Here is a 21,659-nt window from a genome sequence, read left to right as displayed (position 1 = left end):
TTGTTATTAAAATTATGCTGTTATTTATTGAAAAGTCTATATTCTTAGGAACCACCTGTTGGAGCCCCATGTCTCACCGTTGGCTTTGCTCCCGTCCCCCAGCAGCAGTTTGATGATGCAGAGGAACCCTCGGGCTGCAGCCAGGTGCAGAGGCCGGTCCCCCACCTCCCCGCTCGCATTCACATCCGCCCCAAACTTCAGCAGCAGCTTGGCCAGCTTTGAAGCAGAGAGATGAGTACACACATACATTTGGATGAGAAAAGTACTAATTTTCTCGAAGAATGCAGAAGTGGTGGATAAGAGAACTTTACCTGCTCATAGTTGTTATAAGAAGCAATGTGCAGTGGAGAGAAAAACACGGCATCCTGAACGTTCACATTAGCTCCGTGCTGCAGCAGGATATCTGCGGCCTGGTAGAGGGAATACACATTAACAAGGTTTCAAATCAATGAAACGCCCTTTATGTCTAAATGAGAATCCCCATTAGCAACAGCATGAGCATCGGCTCTTCTTCCTGGGGTCCACACACATACAGACAAACATACACACTATAGTCAGATAGTCACAGCACACATCAACAGACAAAACAACGTATCTAATGTCGTGAACAAGTGAAACTAAAATGCTAAATGATAGAGCTGTTGATATCTTTTCCTCACTGTTAATTAAAGAGAAAATAATCCCGGCTCTCACCTCGTGGTGTCCGGCCATCGTGGCGATGTGCAGGGCGGTGAGAGCTCCGTACCCGACCTGCTGCACGTCAGAACCCCCGTGGAGGAGAGCCGTCAGCAGCTCAGCATTATCCTGCAGAGGATCCACACATTAATTATTGGCTTATCGTGTCAATAGACTACTCAACTTAGTGTTTAGTTTTTCTATAGGTAAAAAAAAATAGCTTATAAAGATACTTAGCCCTACCGTGAGACATCCAATTACATCGTTTTTAGCTAAGACCTCAAATATTGAGGCGAAATAACGACACACTTTGTGATAAATAAGTTTCCAAATGCATAAAAAATAATATTTCAAGTTTTAAGGTAAGAATTGTAATAATCCAATAAAATGCATTTTATTCTAAATGGGCCTCTTTGCATAATGAATACTTACCTTCACTAAAAGTAACATTTTGAATGTACTGTAGGACTTTTACTTGTAATGGAGTATTTATTCCCTGTGGTATTACTACATGTTACTCAAGTAGAAGTTGTTCTTCCACCTCTGGCACTTGCACTCCACCATGTGGTCGGACATCTCTTCACCACACAACAACACAAACAAAACAAGACAGATTGCACCTAAAAAACATTCAAATAATATTTGAATCCTGTTTGCATTGCTCTTCATTCCTCTCCACCTTGTAAGCAGCCAGGTGCAGCGCGGTGAAGCCGTTCCTCGACAGTCTGGAGGGTCGCAGGCCTTTCAGCATCAGAGTGCGGACGTGCTCTTTGTTACCTGAACACAACACGTTCAATCAGGCTGTGATTTACTCAAGTACTTTACTGAAGTACCATTTTGAGATACTTATCTTGACTACATCCATTTGACTCTGTATCATACTTCTACCTCACAACATCTCAGAGGGAAATATTTAACTTTTCTATCCTCAACATTAATCAGACAGGAGTTCCTTTGCAGATTCAAACAAAAATATAAAGCAACAAACACAATTATTATTATTAACAATAAGTAGAATATTATACTATTTTGTATAAATCTATCTAGACATACAAAAAATAGAAAATGATGAATATTCCTGTAATCTAATAATACAATATATAGTCTATTATAATGAAATAGGCCTTCTGCATAATAAGTACTTTTGGTATTTGAAAACATAATGATGCTAATACTTTTGAACTTTTAATTACAACTACTTACTTTTCAAACTCGTATTTCTACACCTGTACTTAAGTTTAATATGTGAGTACCTCTTTCATTACTGATTTCCTCCAATTTGACTCTTTCTATATCTTTTTATACAATATATAACATATCTACAGTTTGTTTTCATGTGAGCAGCAGCAGAGGTCGTCTGCAGACAGTGGTGTCAGTCAGTTCACGGTGATCCTCTCTTCCAGCGCCACATTTTGTGGAGGAGTTATTATTAGAGAGTAGTAATCATGCATACCTCCACACGCGCAGCAGAGGTGCAGCAGCGACAGACCCTTCTCTGTTCGGTAACTCACGTTCACCTTCAGGAAAGCCTCATCAGAGCTGAGACACACAAAATACACATCACCTGCTTACAGGGTTGTGATCAAATGTAAATGTTCACTTAACATTACATTCATGATGCTTTTATCCAAAACGAGTTAAAATAAGTGCAATTAAGATCCAAACTCAGAGCATCAAGAATCCTACATTTGCTTCAAATAAGAAAAACATTTGAATTAGGTTAAACCTTTAGGGACTACATTTGATTTAGTTTGAAATTATATATATTTGATGTTAGGTTTAATGGCCAAGGTGCAGTGAACGTTAAAACAATACCATCATTTTAAATCTGAAAGAAGAAACAGCATTTAATAATTGTTGTATAACTCAAGCATGTTAGTTTACAGATAAGCAGCACTATATAGCATTTTTAATTAATTGCTAAATGAATAGTAAGGGGCTGTAGGGGAATAGTAAATTAACATCAGCTATTAGGTTTTAAAATAATGTCCTAATTAACAATATCCTATACTTTTCAATTCCTTTGATAAGCAAATGTGCATGGTACAGTTAGTCACCTCACTTAGCTGTTTGTGAGAAGTGACATCCGACTGACACAGAAAAAAACCAACATAAAAAGTTGATCAATTAAATTTAGTTAAATGTATTTTGTCACCTGAAAGCCAGTTGGAGCTCCCCGAGCTCGCTGTCTTTGAGCGTGAAGTCATCATCTAACTTCTCTACGATCAGAGAGTACGACTCGCCCACCTTCTTCTTCCACTCATCTTCATCAGGGTTAAACACAACAACACTTCATCTGATATAGAATGCTTTTATTTTCCATTTGCAGAAATATCTCTTAACAGTTTTTAAGCCCTACATATAATCTTTATCAATCACTTGTTTTTTAAATGGCTTGTACATGTCAGTGTTTGTATTGCTGAGTAATGGCAGCCACACAAACCGCCAGGCTTTCCTTCTTCATTTAAAATCTCTTTCTCAGTCCTGTCGATACATATAATATTAATAAAACTATGACAAACACACCTTCCTCTACCTGTGCATGTCTGCGATGGTCTGGATTTGTAGTTTCCCATTGATAAGGCGTCTCTTCTCCTGTGATGTGTGCTGTATTGTTTGGTAAAGCAGTAATACAATCTCTCTGAGCCACTATCACACAGGTCCAGATAAAGCACGGATCCTGGCTGAGGGCTAAAAATAAACTCCTTAGAGTGGAATGCCCGACAACTACGACAACCGATCTCCCTCCAAATGCAAGCAGCCGTGTATCACTGTGACCGTGTGTGACATTGAAAGATATATAAAGTATTTGTATTCATTTTGAAGACATGTTGATGTGTCATTCTCGAAAAAAAGCACAAGTAAAACTACAGATATAACAACGATAATGAGTCCAAACGAATAATTTTATTGGAAACACTTGACTGTAAAAAAAAAGGTGTATTTGAAAGCAATATAATTGTCTCACACTATAACAAGACTTAGGGCATGTTAATCGAGCACAGTGTTGATTAACGCTTCACCAGAAAGCTATATTTAAATTTAAAAAATGTAAGTATTGATTTCATAAAAAGTGAATCAGATGACTAAATCCATATCAGCTAGGGCTGCTCGATTATGGGAAAAATCATTATCTCAATTATTTGGGTCAATAATTATCCCTTTACTTTGAAAACATCAATTTATTGGAAAAGAAAAATGTGAACAGTATGTTTTTAACAGTTGATTACCCTGAACTGTATAATTCAACTGAAAAACCAATAATAAAAAAAACACGGTATATTTTCATTTTAAATCACCATAACTGTATTCATCAGGATACAATTATTGTTCTGTAAATGTCATTAATAAATGGTTTAAATTAACCATACTATACTGTATAATAGGACTGCTTGATTATGGCAAAAATCATAATCTCGATTATTTGGGTCAATAATTGATATCACGATTATTAAAAACGATTATCTATTTACTTTGAAAACATCAATTTATTGGAGAAAAAAATTGAACAGTATGTTTTTAACAGTTGATTACCGTGAACTTTAAGCATAATTCAACTGGAGAAAAAAAGTAATAATAATAATAAAAAAATAATCGTTTTATTTCGATTACGTTGTTGCAAGCCATAATCGTAATTGCGATTAAAATGCGATTAATTGATCAGCCCTAATATCAGCTCTTCACACTGTTGAAACAATCGTTTGACAATCCAAGAATCCTAGCATAAATAAATGATTTAAAGCACAATCAATGTTTTCTGGCACCTAAACAGTCTCATAATCTGGATTAAAGTCTTGAGTTGTTGTTAGGTTTCCTCTGTTTGATGTCTTCATAAAGTCCTGTTCTGAACTCCAACATCTGCTGCAGGTCTTTACACTGTGAGGCCTCATGCATGGACATCAGCTGTGTGTCTCTGGGTAAAGTGAAAGAAGATCCACTCAGCGCGGCCTGCAGCATCTCCAGAGTCAGTGAGAAGGAGCTCTGTTGATCCGAACAAACAGGGAACAAACAAGCGCTCCACAAACTACAGTTTGAAGCATCACCGGAGAACCTCAGGGTTTCGTTCTCGAGCCCCCAGCGAGACAAAGACTCTGCGACGCTGACACCAAACAGATTCAAATCTTCCATAAACGCCGGGGCTTCCACGGTGCGCTTCAAGTCGTCGTTTATGCCGAAGACGACGGTTACAAACCTGGTTTTCTGCTTCACATTCACACACAGGGAATGCATGAAGACGCTATCGGGCACTGAGAGTCCTGCAGGGATCCAGCAGCTGCTTACGATGGAGCCAACACCTACAGAAGCTCCTGCTCCCAGTCTGGAATATTCCACCACTGACCCAGCTCCCACAGAGACACTGGGGTCCAGGACGCTGTGCATAACGCAGCATCCTGAGTTTTCCTTCATATCCACGCTGAATGCAGAGGACAGGAGACCCAGCTCAGCCCTCAGCATCACATCCTCCGTGAGGTGAAACAGGTACTCTGACGTGGTTCCAATGTGATAAAACTTGGAGTTGTTCAAGAGGATAACATTCAAAGGAGTTCCTTTTAGATGATGGAAGATCTTTTGGCGGATTGCCACTAGACTGCTCTCCTCTTTGGTGACATTCGCAGTGTTGCTGGTGTAATCTATCGTGGCGTTAGGACCCAGTGCTTGGACGAAGTCTCCGTAAGCGTCCACCTCACAGTCCAAAGGCCCTAACTCCTTCAGCAGATTGAGAAGAGACATCGCTGTATTAAAATCAATGTAATAGGTGCTGTCTGTGTAGGCAAACTCAGCGTCAGAAAGCACGAAACAACCGCTCTGCCTTTTACAAACAGCCTCGGTGTCACGCATCTTATCGACGCTCGGTTTGTGCAGAAAGAGCAGGCAGGAGGCGTTTTCAATTTCAGAAATAGACGATTTTTCTTTTGAATCCAACACAAACACTCCATGGGTGGTCCCGATAGAGAGTGGGGAGGGGTGGCCTAATGCGGTGAAGCCAGGTTTGTCGAACTTAACCCTCTCGTCCTCTGAGGTGCTGTAGAGCTCGATGTCGTCCGCGCAGGTCACCAGTACACCGGGCTTCATCTGAGACGGGAAATCCACATATAACGCCAGTTTGAGCTCCAGCATCTGGTAGAGAGGGTCCCCCAGAGGCACGGCCGTGAAGATCTTCCCCAGAGCGCTGGCACTCGGCAGGCGCTGGCTGAACCCTCCTGGAGACGATGAGAAGAGGCAAACATCACAAACAGTACGGGAATCATTCAAAATGTCTGAGCATTTGCAATCCACACCTTCATTTTGAAACGGGGGTGGGCAATATGGCCAAAATGATATAACACGGTATATTTTATTTTAAATCACCATAACTGTATTCATCAGGATACAATTATTGTTCTGTAAATGTAATGAATAAATGGTTTAAATTATTTGGGTCAATAATTGATATCACGATTATTAAAAACGATTATCCATTTACTTTGAAAACATCCATTTATTGGAGAAAAAAAAATGGAACAGTATGTTTTTAACAGTTGATTACCGTGAACTTTAAGCATAATTCAACTGAAAAACCAATAAAAAAAAAAGAATTGATTTTTTTTTTGAAAAAGTAATAATAATACAAATAAAAAAATTATCGTTTTATTTCGATTACGTTGTCTTCGTAATCGTTGCAAGCCATAATCGTAATTGCGATTAAAATACGATGAATTGAGCATTGAGCATTTCTACAATTTGCACAGCATCAAACAACACAATCATTATAACTGTAAAAATAAAACTCTTTCAAAATGAAAACTTTAAGGTTTCTGAATAAAAATATAATTTACAGTTTTAAGGTAAACAAGTGCAACAATAAGTGTTCCGACTTATTTCAGCCCAATATTAAGCAATTTAAAACCACAAAGTTTGACTGAAGTATACCAAAGAATAGACCAGACTTTTCCTGAAGGATTTGATGCTCTTCTATTTCAAAAAGCTGTCTAAATGCTCTGCAAATTACAGCTAATCATATAACCAATATGTTCCACATGCTGATTTTACAATATCATTCTCCTCCTCCATGTTTGCCTAAATCAGATTACGTTTCAGGGCAGCTGGATATGCAAAATTGCAATATGGCAAGATCAGTTTTGCAGAATCTCTACCATTATTGAATGAAATATGTACATGTGTATTTTGGTGCATGAGATCATTTCTGTTAATTACATGATAATGAATCCCTTCTGTAGAAGAAGGCGGAGGGACACAAACACAAAGTGCAGCAAAAACTTTATTCTACTTTATTTAAATGATCAACAAAAACAAAAAGTCATTGAAATATCAAACCTGCATGGATGAGGATGACCCTCAGTCTGCACAGAGTCTTCCCATAGACTTCCTTCAGCTGCTGCAGGGCATACAAAGTGGAGCCTCCATTCCCTTAATTAAACACAAGGTCATTTAAGTATTACAAATATAAATGCTGTGCTTTGTTGATCCTCAGCAACAGATAGAAAGAAGTGCAATAAAATCGTCTGAGTCGCTTATAGAGCTGAATGTGTCTCTGAAACATGATTTAATAGATACGTGTTTTCTTTGCAAAACGAAATGCATTAGTTTGTAGATGGTGTTTTGTATTTGCAAAGCACATTGTGTTTGTTAGTGAATCATGAGGCATTTGTAAAACATGTTGAGCAAACCTGTGGAGTTATGGCAGGAAATTAGATCCATAGTCGCTCACCTATTTTAGATCCAGGCGGGTCTCCGAACACTTTGTATTGAACTCCGACCGGAAGCTCTTTTCTGAGCAGCTTCTCTCTGATCTGCAGCTCATAAGCTGCTCTCTGGTTCTCATCCACAGCCGTCAGCACCACCACGTCCCAAAACTCACCGGGCTGCACCTCTCCAGCTGCAGGCGGAGAAAAAGCAAGTGTTTATAACACAGGAGGAGGAAGTATACCTAGGAAAATAATACAAGACAGTTAAATAAAACTCACCGCGCAGAGAGTCAAACTTCCTGAGTTTTTCTCTGGTTGCACTTTGTAACCTTGTGCTACATTCCTGGCTCATTCTGTCGCTAGTGACATTTTATCTAACGCGGTGCTGTGCTGCAAATCTGTCTCTTTCAGTCTCTCACTTCCGGTCACGTGTTTAGGGTTGCAAAGGGGCGGAACATTTCCTGTACATTTCCGGAAAGTTTCCATGGGAAGCTGGGGAATGTTGGAAATATTCGATGCAAAATTAAACAAAAAAACATGACTTTTTTTTTTTTTAAGTAGAACAGAACAAGTTTTAATTATTTTATTGAACAATTATTTGTTTCATTGAAGACCGAAAACAGGAATTTTGAGTTAAATATTACTCATCCCCCCCAACGTCACTCATTAAAAAATGAACAAAAATGCACCCCCCATCCAAAAATCCCCATAAAGTCCCATTCAAAATGTTAAATGAAAAGAGCCCTTCTCCCTCCAAAAAGCCCCATTAAACATGCAAATCTTCCTTCAAGCAATCCTCTCAATTTTTGCTAAACCCTTTCAGTGGGCTCTTCCTGGGCCTCATCAACATCCAACTCTGAGTCTTTCTCTGCAGTGTGACTGTCCAGCCTTGTTGAGGAATGAAGATGGCTCTGTGTCAGGCTCAGAGAGCCTTAGGTTTGCCCGAATGCCAACCAGTTTTTCCACTCTCACATTTGTGAGCCTGTTGCGAACCTTTGTGTGGTCTCAATAGCCATGCAATAAGCAGTGTGCTATGGCATGGAGATTCAAGTGTACTTGAATGGCATCTGTTTGTTTTAGTCAAGATTACAGTATGCTCAAATATACTTTCCCCATGAGCCAACGTTCCATTTAGAAAATTCCCAGTTTATTCCCATAAATTCCCGTTAATTCCCATGGAAAGTTTCCATCTTTGAAAATTCCCGAAATTGTGCAACCCCTCATTATTATACGGCTCTAGTCTGGGCGGGGAGTAAAAGGAGCACGTGGTGGTGAGGGTGGGTGGATCTGCAGGACATTCAGAGATGATGACCAATAACTCAGCCAATGTTTTATCATTTCGGTAGGAACATGTTGTTTTTTATTTGATGCACCTTCATCTCTTCAACAGTGCTAAATGTGTTGAACTATCAATACATAACTGTTCACTTTTAAACAAAATACACAGTAATATTAAGAAAAAACATAGTTTTAGCAATGGGAGCGTGTGAAATAAGATTAGAAACTAATTCACCAGCCTTGCAAACCTGCACAAGTGTTAGAATATACCTCTGCTCAGGTTTAATTATGCCTAACTATGTTGAGTAATCTAATTTGAATTTAATGAAATCAGTCTTTCAAACCCATCAATTGAGTTGCTTTGAACTTTTGAATGTGAAGTCCTCTAAATGCCCAGACATAAAAAGGAGGACATTGTAATCTTCAGTGGGCACCATGGCCATGTGTCAGCTGCTCTTTCAGGTAGTGTGGGAGACAAACTCTCTCTAGATTTCAGCTTTTGCAAACCATATACATGTACAAAAACCTATACACACTAGAGGAAGGGGAAACCCCCAAAAAGCATATGATGGCCTCTTTAAAGTACTAAGATAAAGCTGTTTGTAGCTCACAGAGCTCTGTCCACACGGCTGCTAAAGCGCTCAGAGCACCAGGGAGAAGACACTCTGACAGAAGGGCTCAGATGGAGGCTGTTGGACGTGTTAAGAGCCAGCAGGGACAGGCAGGTGCAGGCTGACTTTCTATAACAGATCGAATGGGATGGCTTGAAGTTAGCGCTGATAAAGGCCCTCGGGGTGAGGGGGGCAGCTTGCCTCACTGACCGAGGCCTTTAACGAGAATAGCACACAGGCACACACAGTGACCTGCAGAGTGGTATGACCTGGCAGCGAGCGACAAGCTGCAGGCCAACAGAACATATCCAGGGAGGCTTTAGATTTGACAGAATGAGTTGGCTCGCTTGTGTTTGACAACATCAGTTTTACATAAAATGTCACACAGTACTCAGGATAGCGTGCAATACAAGTTTAAATCGTGAATGCATCAGTGGAGGGAGAAATACTCAGATCCTTAACTTAATTTCATTATCAGCCAAAAGTAGCCTACTTAATGTATCAAAAGTACCAAGTAGCCTATAGCCTATACACTCCTATAGCCATATGCAAAACGGCTCTTTTTTACAGGGTTATGATATTATAATTATATTTTCATCACTAAACATGTCCTTTAATTTTTGTTTGTAAATGTGAAGCCAATTTTAGGAACTTCCTGAAATACTATAATATATTATAAGATAACAGTCCTGCATTACATTATTTATCTTTTAGAAATAAATTATAGTAACTATGAGTGTTTGGTAAATGTATAGGAGTTCAATATTAAGCTTCACAATGCAGATGAGTAGAAGTACATTAAACATTAAATGGAAATACTTGAGTAAAGAACAAGTGTCAGGGAATAATTTCGCCCTACATGTTTACCTTTTGCCCTGTGACGCAGCTGACCAACCTTCACCTTGAGCAGCCGTTGTCTCCCATAAAGAGGGGCTGCCCTAAGTTGTTGTTGTTACCAGTTTATGACCGGGCAACTCTCTTTCAGAGAAAGTTTAATGTTGTAGGACACCTGGAACACATCCTTCTCGGGGTGTAGATGACCCGAGCCATAAGCGACAACAAATGTCCTCAGCTGTTTATTGTCCTCAGCTGTTTAGTCTATCTATTGAAGAATGTTGATTATTACACTCTGAACTATTTAAAACCTCGAGCTACAGGAGAGTTCTTCAGAATTGGTGTGGCATCTCAACCGTGTGGTCAGACCGTGGCCCTTTGACATGTCTTCTGAATTCTCAGGCCGAAGCTCCAAATAAACCGTTAGTGTTTGCCATCAAAGCTCCAGCTCTCCTCGTGTCGCTCTGAGTCCTGACGCCAATTGCCTCAGAAGTTTCCCCCCACAACAAGTATGTCAATAAGTCCTTAAAGAGGGCATAATATGCTTATTTTAAGGTTCATATTTGTATTTAGAGCCTCTACACTTGCAATGTGCTGGAGCTCTAGCTTATAGAAGTGTTGCCTTTGCAGACATGCACAAAAAACCTACATAACTGTCTACAGGTAAGGGAAAACCCCAAAAGCATAACAATATAGGGCGTTTTTAAGTACAACAATTGAGTACATGTACTTTGTCACATTCCAACGCTGTTACTTATGCACTTCCCTGTTTTGCTGTCCAGGAAGTGATGATATCATATAGGAATTATGGAACAAACTAAATACATGGAAAGCTACGATTCCAAATATAACCACCTTTCTGTTTCACTTGAACTTCAAACTACTCCTCTGACCAGAGCACCTACTAACTACAGTATAACAACACTAACATCACAAGTGGAGTATAAGCTGCAGCTGTTTGCCTTGAAAATGGTCAAGGAATAGGATAGATAAGATAAGAATAAGAATGGCAGGAATGCAGGGTGAGGGAGGTGGCTAAATGAGAAGAATCCACTGGTCCATTGTGTTTATTGTTTCAGTTCAAATCAAGACAGCTTGCCATGTGAGATACTCAGCCATTAAATGTCAACATATATCATACAATCAGTGCAAGAGTTGTCCTCTAAAATACATACATTTCAAAATAAAAGCATCATTACACAATAAATGTTCATCTTGGCCTACTCAGACTCAAAGTCTTGATCAAATAATTGAAAAACTTTATTCAGGAGGTAGAAAATAACCTATAACAAGAGGCTGATTGACACATCACAGTTTAGACTAAAAGACTGGCAATACCATAATAAACATGGCTTTCTCACGATTATACATCGCAAAGATTGTGTTAAATACTTAAATCAAAATATGATTAATTGATCTATAAATTAGTATAGTACAGTAGGTTTTCCTTATATATTAGCTCTAAGAAAACGTAAGTCTTATAATCCAAGAACGGCTCAGACGCATTGTGCACTCTTGCTTCATACCTATTCATCTTGCTTAAAACAAGTTGCAAGACCTAAAACATGAATACAATGTTATTATTTCAAGAGAACTATTCTCATTTTCAGAATAAACAAAGTCAAACAGTTGGACTTTAAAGAACATACAAACCAATTGACAATATGTTTGTAATCTCAGGGTAGGACACGTACAGTACATTCAAGTATGTGTGAGACTTCATGCTAATCCTTCCTGATGGTGCTTCTGGTCCACCTGTAGGGAGGCCATGCTGTGTGTCATTGCAGACAGAGGCAGAGCAGCCGGGCTGTCCTTGTTGGCCTCCAGGAAGCGACTACAGGCTGAGAAAGTGCTGGAAAAACTGGAGGAGAGTCCTGCGATGTCTGTGGAGATGTAGGGGAGGACACCCGGAGTGGCCTGGTTGTAGTAGGTGATCTGAAACAAAAACACATCAGATCATAAAGTGGCCGTTTAGCAAACTAGTTTTTTTCTTTAAATGTTGTAACATAGTGACATCACTTTATAGCACTTGGCTTCTATTGGCTAGCGCATCAGCACATTGTACGTGATAGGCTAAGGGGCGGGACATCTCTAAGAGGTTGACCAATCACAACAGAGCCGGCCAGCTAACCAATCAGAGCAGACTGGGCTCTGGTTTCAGACAGAGGGTGAAAAGAGGTGCTGCAGCACAGGCAGCATGAGAAAAATATAACATGTACTCTTTAAACTATTTTGTACATGTGCACAGAAAGCTGCATTGTGGCCCCTATCACCTGTCTTAAATAATAATAATAACAGAAGCATGACCTTTTCCTAATCCAATAACATCAATACATACCGAACTATACAAAAATGGTGGTATTCATTTTAATATCTGATCTGTCATGCCAATATAAACATATTTTTTCAAATATGTCTAGACTAACTTAAACTCTATATTTATTAAATACAGTATATATCTTTTAGTGTTGATATATATATTTACTGTTTATTTTATTTCATTTTAACTCATGTGGAATGCTTTGTTTACATACTGCTATGACAAAACTATTTCCCAATGTGGGATCAATAAAGTATAATCTAATTTAATCTCTGTGTGTAAGTGGCTCTTACAGGTCACATGTGGTGCAGTAAACCACTGCAGCCTGTCTGTCCCTAGCTCTGCAGTGATGAATCGTTGGTGCTAATGCAGTGATGAGCTCATAGCACGCGGCATGCTGAAGTGCCAACCTTGGTGACAGTGCTGGACTCTTCCCAGATTGTGAAGCCGGCGCAGAGCACTTCTCCTCTGGTGTAGTCCTCCGTGGGGGGGTGAGTAGGCAGAGTGACGGAGCGCAGAGCGATCAGATACGGGTCCCTGAGAGGAGCAGGGATACCATCATGAGACTTTATGAAGGAGCAGGCAGTAATGCAATAACTGGTTGCAAAAATATATCATATAAAAAAGGTGGAAACGGAAATCAAGAAATGCAAGAGAAAATGAAATAAATACAGCAGAGAAATAATTAAAGAAGTGTCACTGACCTGGCGTCACATGGCATCCTCCTAGATGCCAGCAAGATAAAGTCCTGGCCTTTCCCCCGTTTGCTGATGGACGGTGTGGCCACGCGATAAAGAGTGTCCTCCTCATCTGCCTGGTTGATATACTCACACTCCCTGCACACAAAGGATTAAGCATCAGATGATAATAATAACATTAAGATGTAGAATCAACGTATTGCGCTGCTGTCTTTATCAATCAAGACAATTCATCTGTTAATAATTCGATAATTGTATCTGTAACATCCACTACAAATAACAGCTGCAGCAGCACAGTGTTGGCATTTAATACTGTATGTGCAAAGTTTTTATTTCATGCAGACACAACATATAATCTGACGTCATCACTATTTGTTTGGTTGGTTGCTGTTATATTTAAAAGGAATTTAAATATGTAAGGCTGGTCATATTTTTCATTCCTCCTGGTGTCAAAAAGTGAACCAAAAAAACCAACAGTTCAATTATTAATATTATTATTAATGTTCGACATTTGGAGCAATAATCAACACCATTGCAATAAATCACAATGGATGCCTTGTCTCTCTTTTTTTTTTTTACTCGATCCCACACACACCATCCTACTGACGTAAATACTCACCGAATGCATATACATCCACAGATGAAAATAGTCCCATAAGAAACACTCTCGTTTGATTAACAATTGCCTGCTGTTATAGGAAATTACTAAACCTGTCTTTCAGGAAACGGTTGATTTGTGGATTTTTGCATTCTCTGACCTTGTTATTGTGTTTTTTTTGTGATTGGCTGACATTAAAAAACATCAGAATTATCCTTAAAGCTAATCTACTATTGGATTAACTGTTAATAGTCTTGCACCAGATAACTGTTTTCACACTGACTCATAGAGCGGGTCCCACTCCTTTCTCCTCCTCAGGTCTGACAGGAGGTGGAACGTCTGCTCAGCTGCTACGCTGACGTTCATCTCCACCTTGAAACAGAGCATGTGGTTTTCCTCCAGCGTGTACAGTCTGACCTAAGAACGCAGCAAAAACACAATGTGACGGTGAGTTCTGTGTCTATAAATAGGATTTCACATTATTCCAACGTACGCACGTCAAGTTTGATGCTGTCAAAATTGCCACATGGTGGCTGCATGAGAGATTATAAATATGGTAATTATACATATTTTGAGGGTGACTACATTCAAGTCTTATTCTCAAAATCTCTAAAAATGACTTTTAGAGACAGTTGGATCAGAGGAAGGTTGAAGGTTTTAGCTTTAGACAACGTTTTCTTACTTATCTTGCATTATTCCACGATTTAATTGAAAAATATGGGCCTTCCTCCAGGGCAGACACTGTGACGGTGCAGCCAACACAATACAGATCAGAATGCATGGAGGATTCACAACAGCTGTAACCATTTAAAAAGCTATATCCTGGAAGCTAATACAAACATTACTGACCTTGTTTTTCTCAGAAGTTAATACCCAGTTGTTTCTGGTATCCATTAGTTTCAGTGCGGTTACATTATTGAAGCTCAGGTACATCTAAAAAAAACAAAAGGCACAGTCTGAATATATTGGCAAAATCTAGACTCAACAAGTGTGTGTGCCAGAAAAATACCAATACCTGGTTACTTGGCTCCCAGGGCACAGAGACAGGGACTTCAGCTTGCTTGCAGGAGAGGATGTATTTCCTGTAAACATGCAGGGCACAATGACTCAGGGACAACAGAAAAAAACAGAGAAGCTATCCAATATGAAGCTTTTCATTCTAGCAATGAGCCAACACATTTTTGTTAACAAATAATGGAATACAGATTATACTGGAGGCAGGGTATTTCACAGTTGAACAATGAGGTTATTATGCCTAACAGTGTCAGGTCTGCTCAGCTGTGATATGCTTTTCTGCCAAGTCATTCGCCGCTGCAGAATATTGTAATAGATTCTGTCCGGACAAAGCAAAGAAATAACGACTGTTTCTGTACGACTTCCAATGCCTTTACACTGTAATCATAGACTACATGTTGTGTATGCCTCTTCTATGTTTACCCTGCTGTGTTTTCATCATGTTTTGCTGTTTTTAACCTTTTATTGAATAGTACGGTGTCCTTGGGTGTCGTGAAAGTCGCCTTCAAATAACATATATTATTATTGTTCAATGTATTTGTTGTTTATTATGATTTCTATTGAGTCAAACTTGACAAAGGGCAACTTAAGGCCAGAAAAAACATACTGTTCTATTTGATTACATCTATGCATCTTGTCATAGTTGACAAGACGACAGTTTAGGGATGGCTTTAGGAACATAGAAAAAGCATATGACCTTTACACTCAAAACAATACACACATCTGTATCTGCATGTTCAACCTCTTGCTGTTTACTATCTGTTTTTCTGCTGTGGGACTAATAAAAGATTATCTTATCTTAACTTAAAGGGAGAGACTAACCGGTCAAGGCGAATCTTCCTTCTGGCAACAGCTTCTTGATATCGTCTTTTTCCATCCTGTAGAACATAATATGAAATCTTCACAAAGGGATCCTTACTTTATGAAGTACATACTTGCTTTTTTTGGCTCTATACATTACTGCTCATCATGGACTTTCAGGAAGCTACAGGACACTAAGAAAACTCACCACAGGCTCAGGTCGTATCCGTGGCACCGTGCACGGTTTCCTGTAACTGTCCAGCACCTCAAAGGTCATAAAGGCACTATTTATATGGCGGAGAGGTTCCCCACCCTTGTAGGCCTCAGCACACACCCCCACCTCCATGCTACAGCACAAGAAGTAAGTGCAGTTCAGAAAACATACACAGACGTACAGTATGAACACATTTTAGACTGTAAAAGCCTTGTTTAAGGAATTCATTGCAAACCTAAAGTGGAGGATTTGAGAGATATTTGCTTCATTCTTTAGTTTCTTTCATAATGTGTAAACTCACCTTTGCTTGAAGGTATTGTTCACAATGGCTTTCAGTACCAGTCTGTCACCAATGTGAGACGGACCACGGAAATGGAACATGTCTATGGACCTCAAGGTCGGGTGAGCGTTACACAAGCGACTAGAGGAAAATAAAAGGACAACAGAGAAAAGTGTTTGTAGTTTGTTACGTGTTGATGTTTTTAACCTTAGTCTTATTACAAAAGCCTGAGCAAACTAGGGTTAATTTGACATTTCTAGGAACAAGCTTATTTGTTTTCATGTTGGATGTTATGTGAGGAAACGGATGCCATTCTCACATTTCCCTCTTAAATGTGAGGCAAAAGAGAAGAGAAAAGCGGGTCTGTTCGAAAGCAACAAAACCTACCTACCAGCATCTGTAACAGTCGCTAATTTCCATAATCATCTTATTTGATGAATGCATATAAACAAATGTAAAAAAGACTGTTTATTATTTTTAAGGGGTTTGGAGTCTTCGCCGGTTGCAGTGACTTCCGGGAGTCTCAAAGAAAAGCACCAAGAAGTCAATGTGTTATGCCAAGAAACTGTCCAACACATTTTCCCCTGTTTAACCACAACTCGTCTTTGATAAAGAAATAAGACATAATGTGTATTTTGATACAATATATTTCCTGCGGTTTCTCCCTGTTTCCGGTCTTCAGTCTAAGCTAACCGACTGCTGGCTGTAGCTTCATGTCCAACTCAGTGAAAAAAGCTGTATAGGCAGTTTTTCAAAGTGTTAAACCATTTATTTAAAGCTAGATTAAGTCTTATTCGAGACAAACTAAGGGAAACTAGAACATTAGGTACAGACCTTGCTGCAATTGTAGCTACATTCTCCATCCAGGCCATGATCTGTCCTCCGAAGGTGCTGACCTGATGGTTAGCATGTGGCGGCAGCACCAGCTCCACACTCTCCACCCGGGTCCGCTCAGCCGGCACAGCGTCCTGGTACTCCTGACATTCTCCTGGTGAGGGGCAGGAAAAACAAAGAGCTTAAATCAATCAGATTTGTATTTTATTTTTTGATCACATTTCAACTTAAGTGTACATTCTGTATACATATGTTAAATAGTTTTACAGAGTGGTCCGTCTTTTTCTTTTTCTTGACAAAACAACAAAAATAAGCACACAAGAACATGGGGTGTTTCCTTTTCAATATAGAACATTGACAGTATAGATCATTAAATAAAATATTCAAACAGTTAAAGTGGACCTATCATGCTATGTTTGAAAAATATATTGTAGGGCCATACCTATACAAAGCATGTCTGTGAAGCTTTTTTTTCAAAATACCAAACAGATCAGCCATTGTAGCCATGCCTCTTACTGCTCAAACCCCTCTTTTGAAGCCCTGTTAGAGAAACGCGGATCTTGGGTCCTTAGCTTGAAAAAAAGAAAAGAAGAAAGAGGAGGCGGAGCTAATGCCTGATCAGAATTCTACCGGAGTTTAAGTTAAATTCTGCTGTGATGAAACGCCATCCTGTTTAAACCACGTCAAGGATTATTTCTGAAACAGTATGGAGCTCAAATGCTTTTTCTCTTGCGGGTTTATCACAAGGTGAGTTCCTTTTTTTATTTCCTGCTTTTTAAACACATGTGCTCTTCAGTACAGGTTAGCTCTGAGGGTTAGCGAGGCTTGCTAATGTAAACAAAGACGTCCAAAACACGTCAGGCTTTGTTTCTGATAGCAACTTTCTGTGGGTCCGCCGACGTCACAGCGGATGGAAATCTGTATCCGCTCGTTGTACACCCGTTTTTAAAATATTTGGGTACGGAGCGAAAGAGAGAGGGTTTTATTTTCTGACGATGCGTGAGTTCCCCGGCGCACCGGGGACACATATTTATGTATAAAAGACTTCACCAAGTGCATTTTGCATGATAGGTCCCCTTTAAACAAAAGAAGGGCGTATTGGGGTAATATACACTTTCCATTTCACCCAAATGTCCTCTAACTTAAGTTCCTGGAGCCTCATAGAGAAGGTTATTCTTTCCATTACAAAGATCTCGTAAATTACATCGTATCAATCTTCCATGGATGGGCTACTTGCTTTGAGCCATTTCTTTGTGATTGATTTCCTGGCAGCTACACTCAACATCCCAAATAAGTACAAACTGATTTTTAAATGGTGCATGTGTGTAGTGATTTAAAGCCGTATGCCTACAGCCTTTACCCAGTTGCGCTGTGCTGCTGTTCAGTAGGTCTGTAATGGTCTCAGCGTGGATCAGCCTCATCCTCCTCCGCTCTGCTGCCAGGCTGTACTCCATCTGCTCCATCTGTGTGCGAGGGAGCACCTGCTTCAGCTGAACCTGCGCGCACATAAACAAACTCAGGAGATGTTGAACCAGCTTCAGTAAAACATCCATATTTCAGTTCTTATCCCTTACCTTCCCAGCTCCAGTTCGTCGGGCAACAAAGGTGGCAAAGGCATGGCAAACCTTCCACTGCCTGTCAGCGTAAAGGTCCTCGCAATTCAACAAAATACCCACCTGAAATGAAAAGAACCACCACATGTTTTTCTGAAATTATACGTTCACTGTGTAGAAATAAAAAACTATATTTCACCAACCTCCATGCTGGATGTGAAGGCTCGGTTGACCTTTGCTATGATGTTGACTACATTTCCCACCCTGGAGTAAAACAGACAGACGCTTACTGTCAACACGCAGCAGTGGTTATAGTAGCAACACAATCTGTGTAAAACATAATACTCAAGTGGAGAGACACAGCACAGTGAGAGCAAAATAGGGGTTAATATCTCACCCTATGGTGTGTTCAAAAAGGATGTCGTCCACAGATGCAGTGACACAGGAACAACCTGCATGTCTCTCAGCTGGACGAGGAGAGATTAAACAAATATTTGAATAGTCCATATTCAATTCAGGCAAAGTGAAAGCTTGTAAAATGTGAATGTGTGAAAGGCATACAGAAATAATCTTTCACACACAAATATTAAAATTTGAATGCAATTAATTGTTCTATACATCATCCGTAAAAGATTCATAGGTAAGTGCTATCTGTTGCTTGTGTATAAATATACCATAATATGAAAACAGGGACCCTAAATCCAAAAATAAATCTGGATTAAAAAAGTAATGCTGCAAATAAATTAACACAAATCTTTTATTGGCAATATTGGACCTTAATTGTGATATTCATAAATTGAATGTGGCTAAAGTAACCCAAAACAGACCTTCTTGTCAATTTTAAACAGTTTTTCCATTGATTTTCAAACTAAATTCTGCTTTCAAGAGCATGGTTTCAAATCTTGGCTGTGGGACCTCTGATAAACTGCATCTCAGTTTTCATGATGGGATATTATTAGATAACCATGGTGCATGTTCAGAGTTGCAGATGGTCTCCGTGTGAAGTTATTATATCATCAGTTACATGTTGTGATGCTGAGCTGCAGGAAGAAGTACTCAGAGTTGAAAAGAAACAAGTAGGAGGTTTTCTGATGTCTTCCTACCAGACAAGCAGGCTGTGGAGTCCATCCACTTCAGCAGCTGGCCGACGCTCAGCTCTCCGCAGTGATTGGCGTGGCACGGCAGCACGATCTGACTCATCTTCACCTCCGTGGGGTTCCTGTACACCTCGTCGCTCTCCTGGATGAACAGAGGGTCCTGCATGATGTCTGCATACTTCCCCTCCGACGTCATCTCTCACAAAAAACTGCACGGACAGAAAACAAAGAAGAATGTGTTACAGGAAAATCTTTCACACTTTTATTTGGACTCCTGTCTCAAAGAACAACCTGGGAGCCAAATAAAGACAAAATTATCGCCGCTAGATCTGCAAAGATGAATTTATTAGTGAACTATTAAATGAATCACCAACTATCTTAATAATTCATTTATCAATTTGAGTTTTTAAGGTTAAAAAAAGTAAAACATCTTTAAGTCCAGTTTCTTAATTGTGATTTATTTGGGTCTATGACAGTAAACACAATATATTTGTAATGTTTTGTATTGGTGTTTGCCGATGTAAATGGTCTTCAAAGGGTAAAAAAGTTCCCTAAGGAGGGGGTTCTCTCCTAAATACTCCCCCCCAGCCTGAAACGCCTCCATTGGACTCATTTGTTTTCTTCAGGAACATAGTGACATCACTATGTAACCGTCACACTTCTATTGGCTAGCGCTCCAACACATTGTATGTGATTGGTTAAGGGGCGGGACATCTCTAAGCCTTTGACTGAGGAGAAAAAAGGTGCCCTAGCACAGACAGGCAGTGCGAGAAAAATAGACATTTTTGAACATTAAAGCATGGAAACAGTAGAGGCACAAAATACAAATATGATGCTGAAATAAGCATATTAGGCCCCCTTTAACATAACATTTAAGTCTACATCACTGAATACAGCTAATGTGATGCCGTCCAAACATTTGGAATACGACCACGTTTACAGATTCCTAGCAATGAAATCTGGAACATGACGTTGAAAATCAAAGGAGCTTCTTGGAAAGTTCTTGGGATGCATTCGTGGACACTTTCATCTGAACAAACTGTCCATGTTGTGGTTCAGGGGTCAGGAACACAGCTGTTAAAACACACACCATCCCAACAGTAACTTGAGTCAGTAGATCCACTACGAATGGACAGACGTGTTTAATGTGTTCATACCTAGAATCTGTTCAAATGTGAAAACTGCAGACAGATTGAGCCACTGCTGCAACATAAGACGCTTTAAATAATCCGTTTGTGGCCTGAGGAATTGCTCAATATTTATCCCATAACTCAGGGATCAGGAAACACCTGAAATGCCTATTTATGATTATAACCCTGCATCATATAATTATCCTGCCTCTCAAGTACTCTGGCAAGCAGTACTTCCATAGGATAGGAGTTGTATTTTTTAGAGCATGTTTTATCAAGCTGGGACAGAAACTATTTCCAGGCACAGACAAACTATTTAAAGACATGAAGCCAGATGAGGTATTCATGGAGGCTATTTGTTGGGATAGAAGTATTTGCCCCATGGTTTGCCCAAAACTGTTGCTCCTTCAGTGGGCCACAGTGATCACCTATCGTTCCTGTTGTCAGAGACAGGAGCTGGAGTGACCTTTGCATTGACCTCAAGAGAAATGAGACATACCACAGCATGTATCATGAACCTCTGTTGTGAACTAATAACAAGAACACATGAGGCAGCCTGCTACTTAGTGTCCAAAACAAAGCTAACATCAACGTATTTCACACTAAAAAAACATTAAAAAGACTTACCTATCTTTTATTTTACTGCGTATGGTGAAATGTCCTTCAAGTGCAAATGAACCGTTGGATACAACACCTTAATGCCGGCTGAGAAACAGCAGCCTGCATGCCGGACCTCTCTTCATTACAGCCATTCTTCAACAACTTTATAAACACACACATGCACACACACGCTTCAGTTTTAGCAGCTGTACCACTGGAGGGAGGGGGAGAGAGAGAGAGAGAGAGAGGGGGGGAGAGACCTTCCCCTTTAGTGGTTACTTACGTCCAAATGTTTAAGGTGGAACTGTAGAGTTACTTCATGTTGGGGGATACCCACCATATTGTCCATGCATTTATTCAATTAAAACAACGATGCACAATTGTATGGACCTTGTAAACAGTGTTTTTTTTTTAACCTTCAACAGGCTTATGTAAG

The 21,659-nt window shown here is 39.7% G+C and overlaps 3 protein-coding genes across 10 annotated transcripts in view; all 3 read right to left on the bottom strand.

Moving 5' to 3' along the window:
* Nucleotides 1-3,305, bottom strand: part of tnni3k (TNNI3 interacting kinase) — a 21,012-nt gene extending 17,707 nt beyond the window's left edge. For 4 of the 7 annotated variants that reach the window (XM_079656507.1, XM_079656511.1, XM_079656512.1 and 1 more), the window contains exons 1-7: nt 3,212-3,299; nt 2,831-2,939; nt 2,129-2,214; nt 1,355-1,452; nt 694-804; nt 312-410; nt 78-216 (exon numbers count right to left, since the gene is read on the bottom strand). In XM_079656507.1, the coding sequence (XP_079512633.1) occupies nt 78-216; nt 312-410; nt 694-804; nt 1,355-1,452; nt 2,129-2,214; nt 2,831-2,939; nt 3,212-3,251 (682 nt within the window). In that variant the 5' untranslated portion in view covers nt 3,252-3,299. Of the gene's footprint in view, nt 1-77; nt 217-311; nt 411-693; nt 805-1,354; nt 1,453-2,128; nt 2,215-2,830; nt 2,966-3,211 lie in introns of all 7 variants that reach the window. The other 3 variants (XM_079656508.1, XM_079656509.1, XM_079656510.1) reach the window with 3 other exon arrangements.
* fpgt (fucose-1-phosphate guanylyltransferase) lies at nt 2,973-7,778 on the bottom strand. The gene is made up of 4 exons (XM_079656576.1): nt 7,641-7,778; nt 7,385-7,552; nt 6,991-7,083; nt 2,973-5,876 (listed from the first exon to the last, which is right to left on the bottom strand). The coding sequence occupies exons 1-4, from the start codon at nt 7,711-7,713 to the stop codon at nt 4,462-4,464; spliced, it is 1,749 nt and encodes a 582-aa protein (XP_079512702.1). The 5' UTR covers nt 7,714-7,778; the 3' UTR covers nt 2,973-4,461.
* Nucleotides 7,779-11,135: 3,357 nt separating this feature from the next.
* Nucleotides 11,136-21,454, bottom strand: acot11b (acyl-CoA thioesterase 11b). 2 transcript variants are annotated; one of them, XM_079656559.1, is made up of 16 exons: nt 21,251-21,451; nt 19,500-19,702; nt 18,794-18,863; nt 18,600-18,660; nt 18,418-18,519; nt 18,204-18,339; nt 16,844-16,997; nt 16,031-16,150; nt 15,724-15,862; nt 15,537-15,592; nt 14,716-14,782; nt 14,550-14,633; nt 13,984-14,117; nt 13,109-13,240; nt 12,815-12,941; nt 11,136-12,019 (listed from the first exon to the last, which is right to left on the bottom strand). In XM_079656559.1, exons 2-16 carry the CDS (start codon nt 19,687-19,689, stop codon nt 11,804-11,806), a joined length of 1,788 nt encoding a protein of 595 aa, XP_079512685.1. In that variant the 5' UTR covers nt 19,690-19,702; nt 21,251-21,451; the 3' UTR covers nt 11,136-11,803. The 2 variants fall into 2 exon arrangements, 1 of the variants encoding a protein (XP_079512685.1); XR_013803684.1 differs by having other exon boundaries at nt 11,886-12,019; nt 12,698-12,941; nt 21,251-21,454.
* Nucleotides 21,455-21,659: the final 205 nt, after the last annotated feature.

Source organism: Notothenia rossii, assembly GCF_949606895.1.
Source record: "Notothenia rossii genome assembly, chromosome: 1".
In the NCBI taxonomy this organism is placed as follows: domain Eukaryota; kingdom Metazoa; phylum Chordata; class Actinopteri; order Perciformes; family Nototheniidae; genus Notothenia; species Notothenia rossii.
This window is presented reverse-complemented; position numbering and strand designations above follow the sequence as displayed.

Coding starts and splice junctions, on each gene's coding strand:
- fpgt (XM_079656576.1), bottom strand. CDS start 7,713: ATGAGCCAGGAATGTAGCACAAGGTTACAAAGTGCAACCAGAGAAAAA. Junction 7,084..7,384: donor CCCGCCTGGATCTAAAATAG/GTGAGCGACTAT, acceptor TGTTTAATTAAG/GGAATGGAGGCTCCACTTTG. Junction 5,877..6,990: donor GGTCATCCTCATCCATGCAG/GTTTGATATTTC, acceptor CATCGTCTCCAG/GAGGGTTCAGCCAGCGCCTG.
- acot11b (XM_079656559.1), bottom strand. CDS start 19,689: ATGACGTCGGAGGGGAAGTATGCAGACATCATGCAGGACCCTCTGTTC. Junction 14,783..15,536: donor AGGAAGATTCGCCTTGACCG/GTTAGTCTCTCC, acceptor GCATGTTTACAG/GAAATACATCCTCTCCTGCA. Junction 13,241..13,983: donor GAGTGGGACCCGCTCTATGA/GTCAGTGTGAAA, acceptor CTTTGTGTGCAG/GGAGTGTGAGTATATCAACC.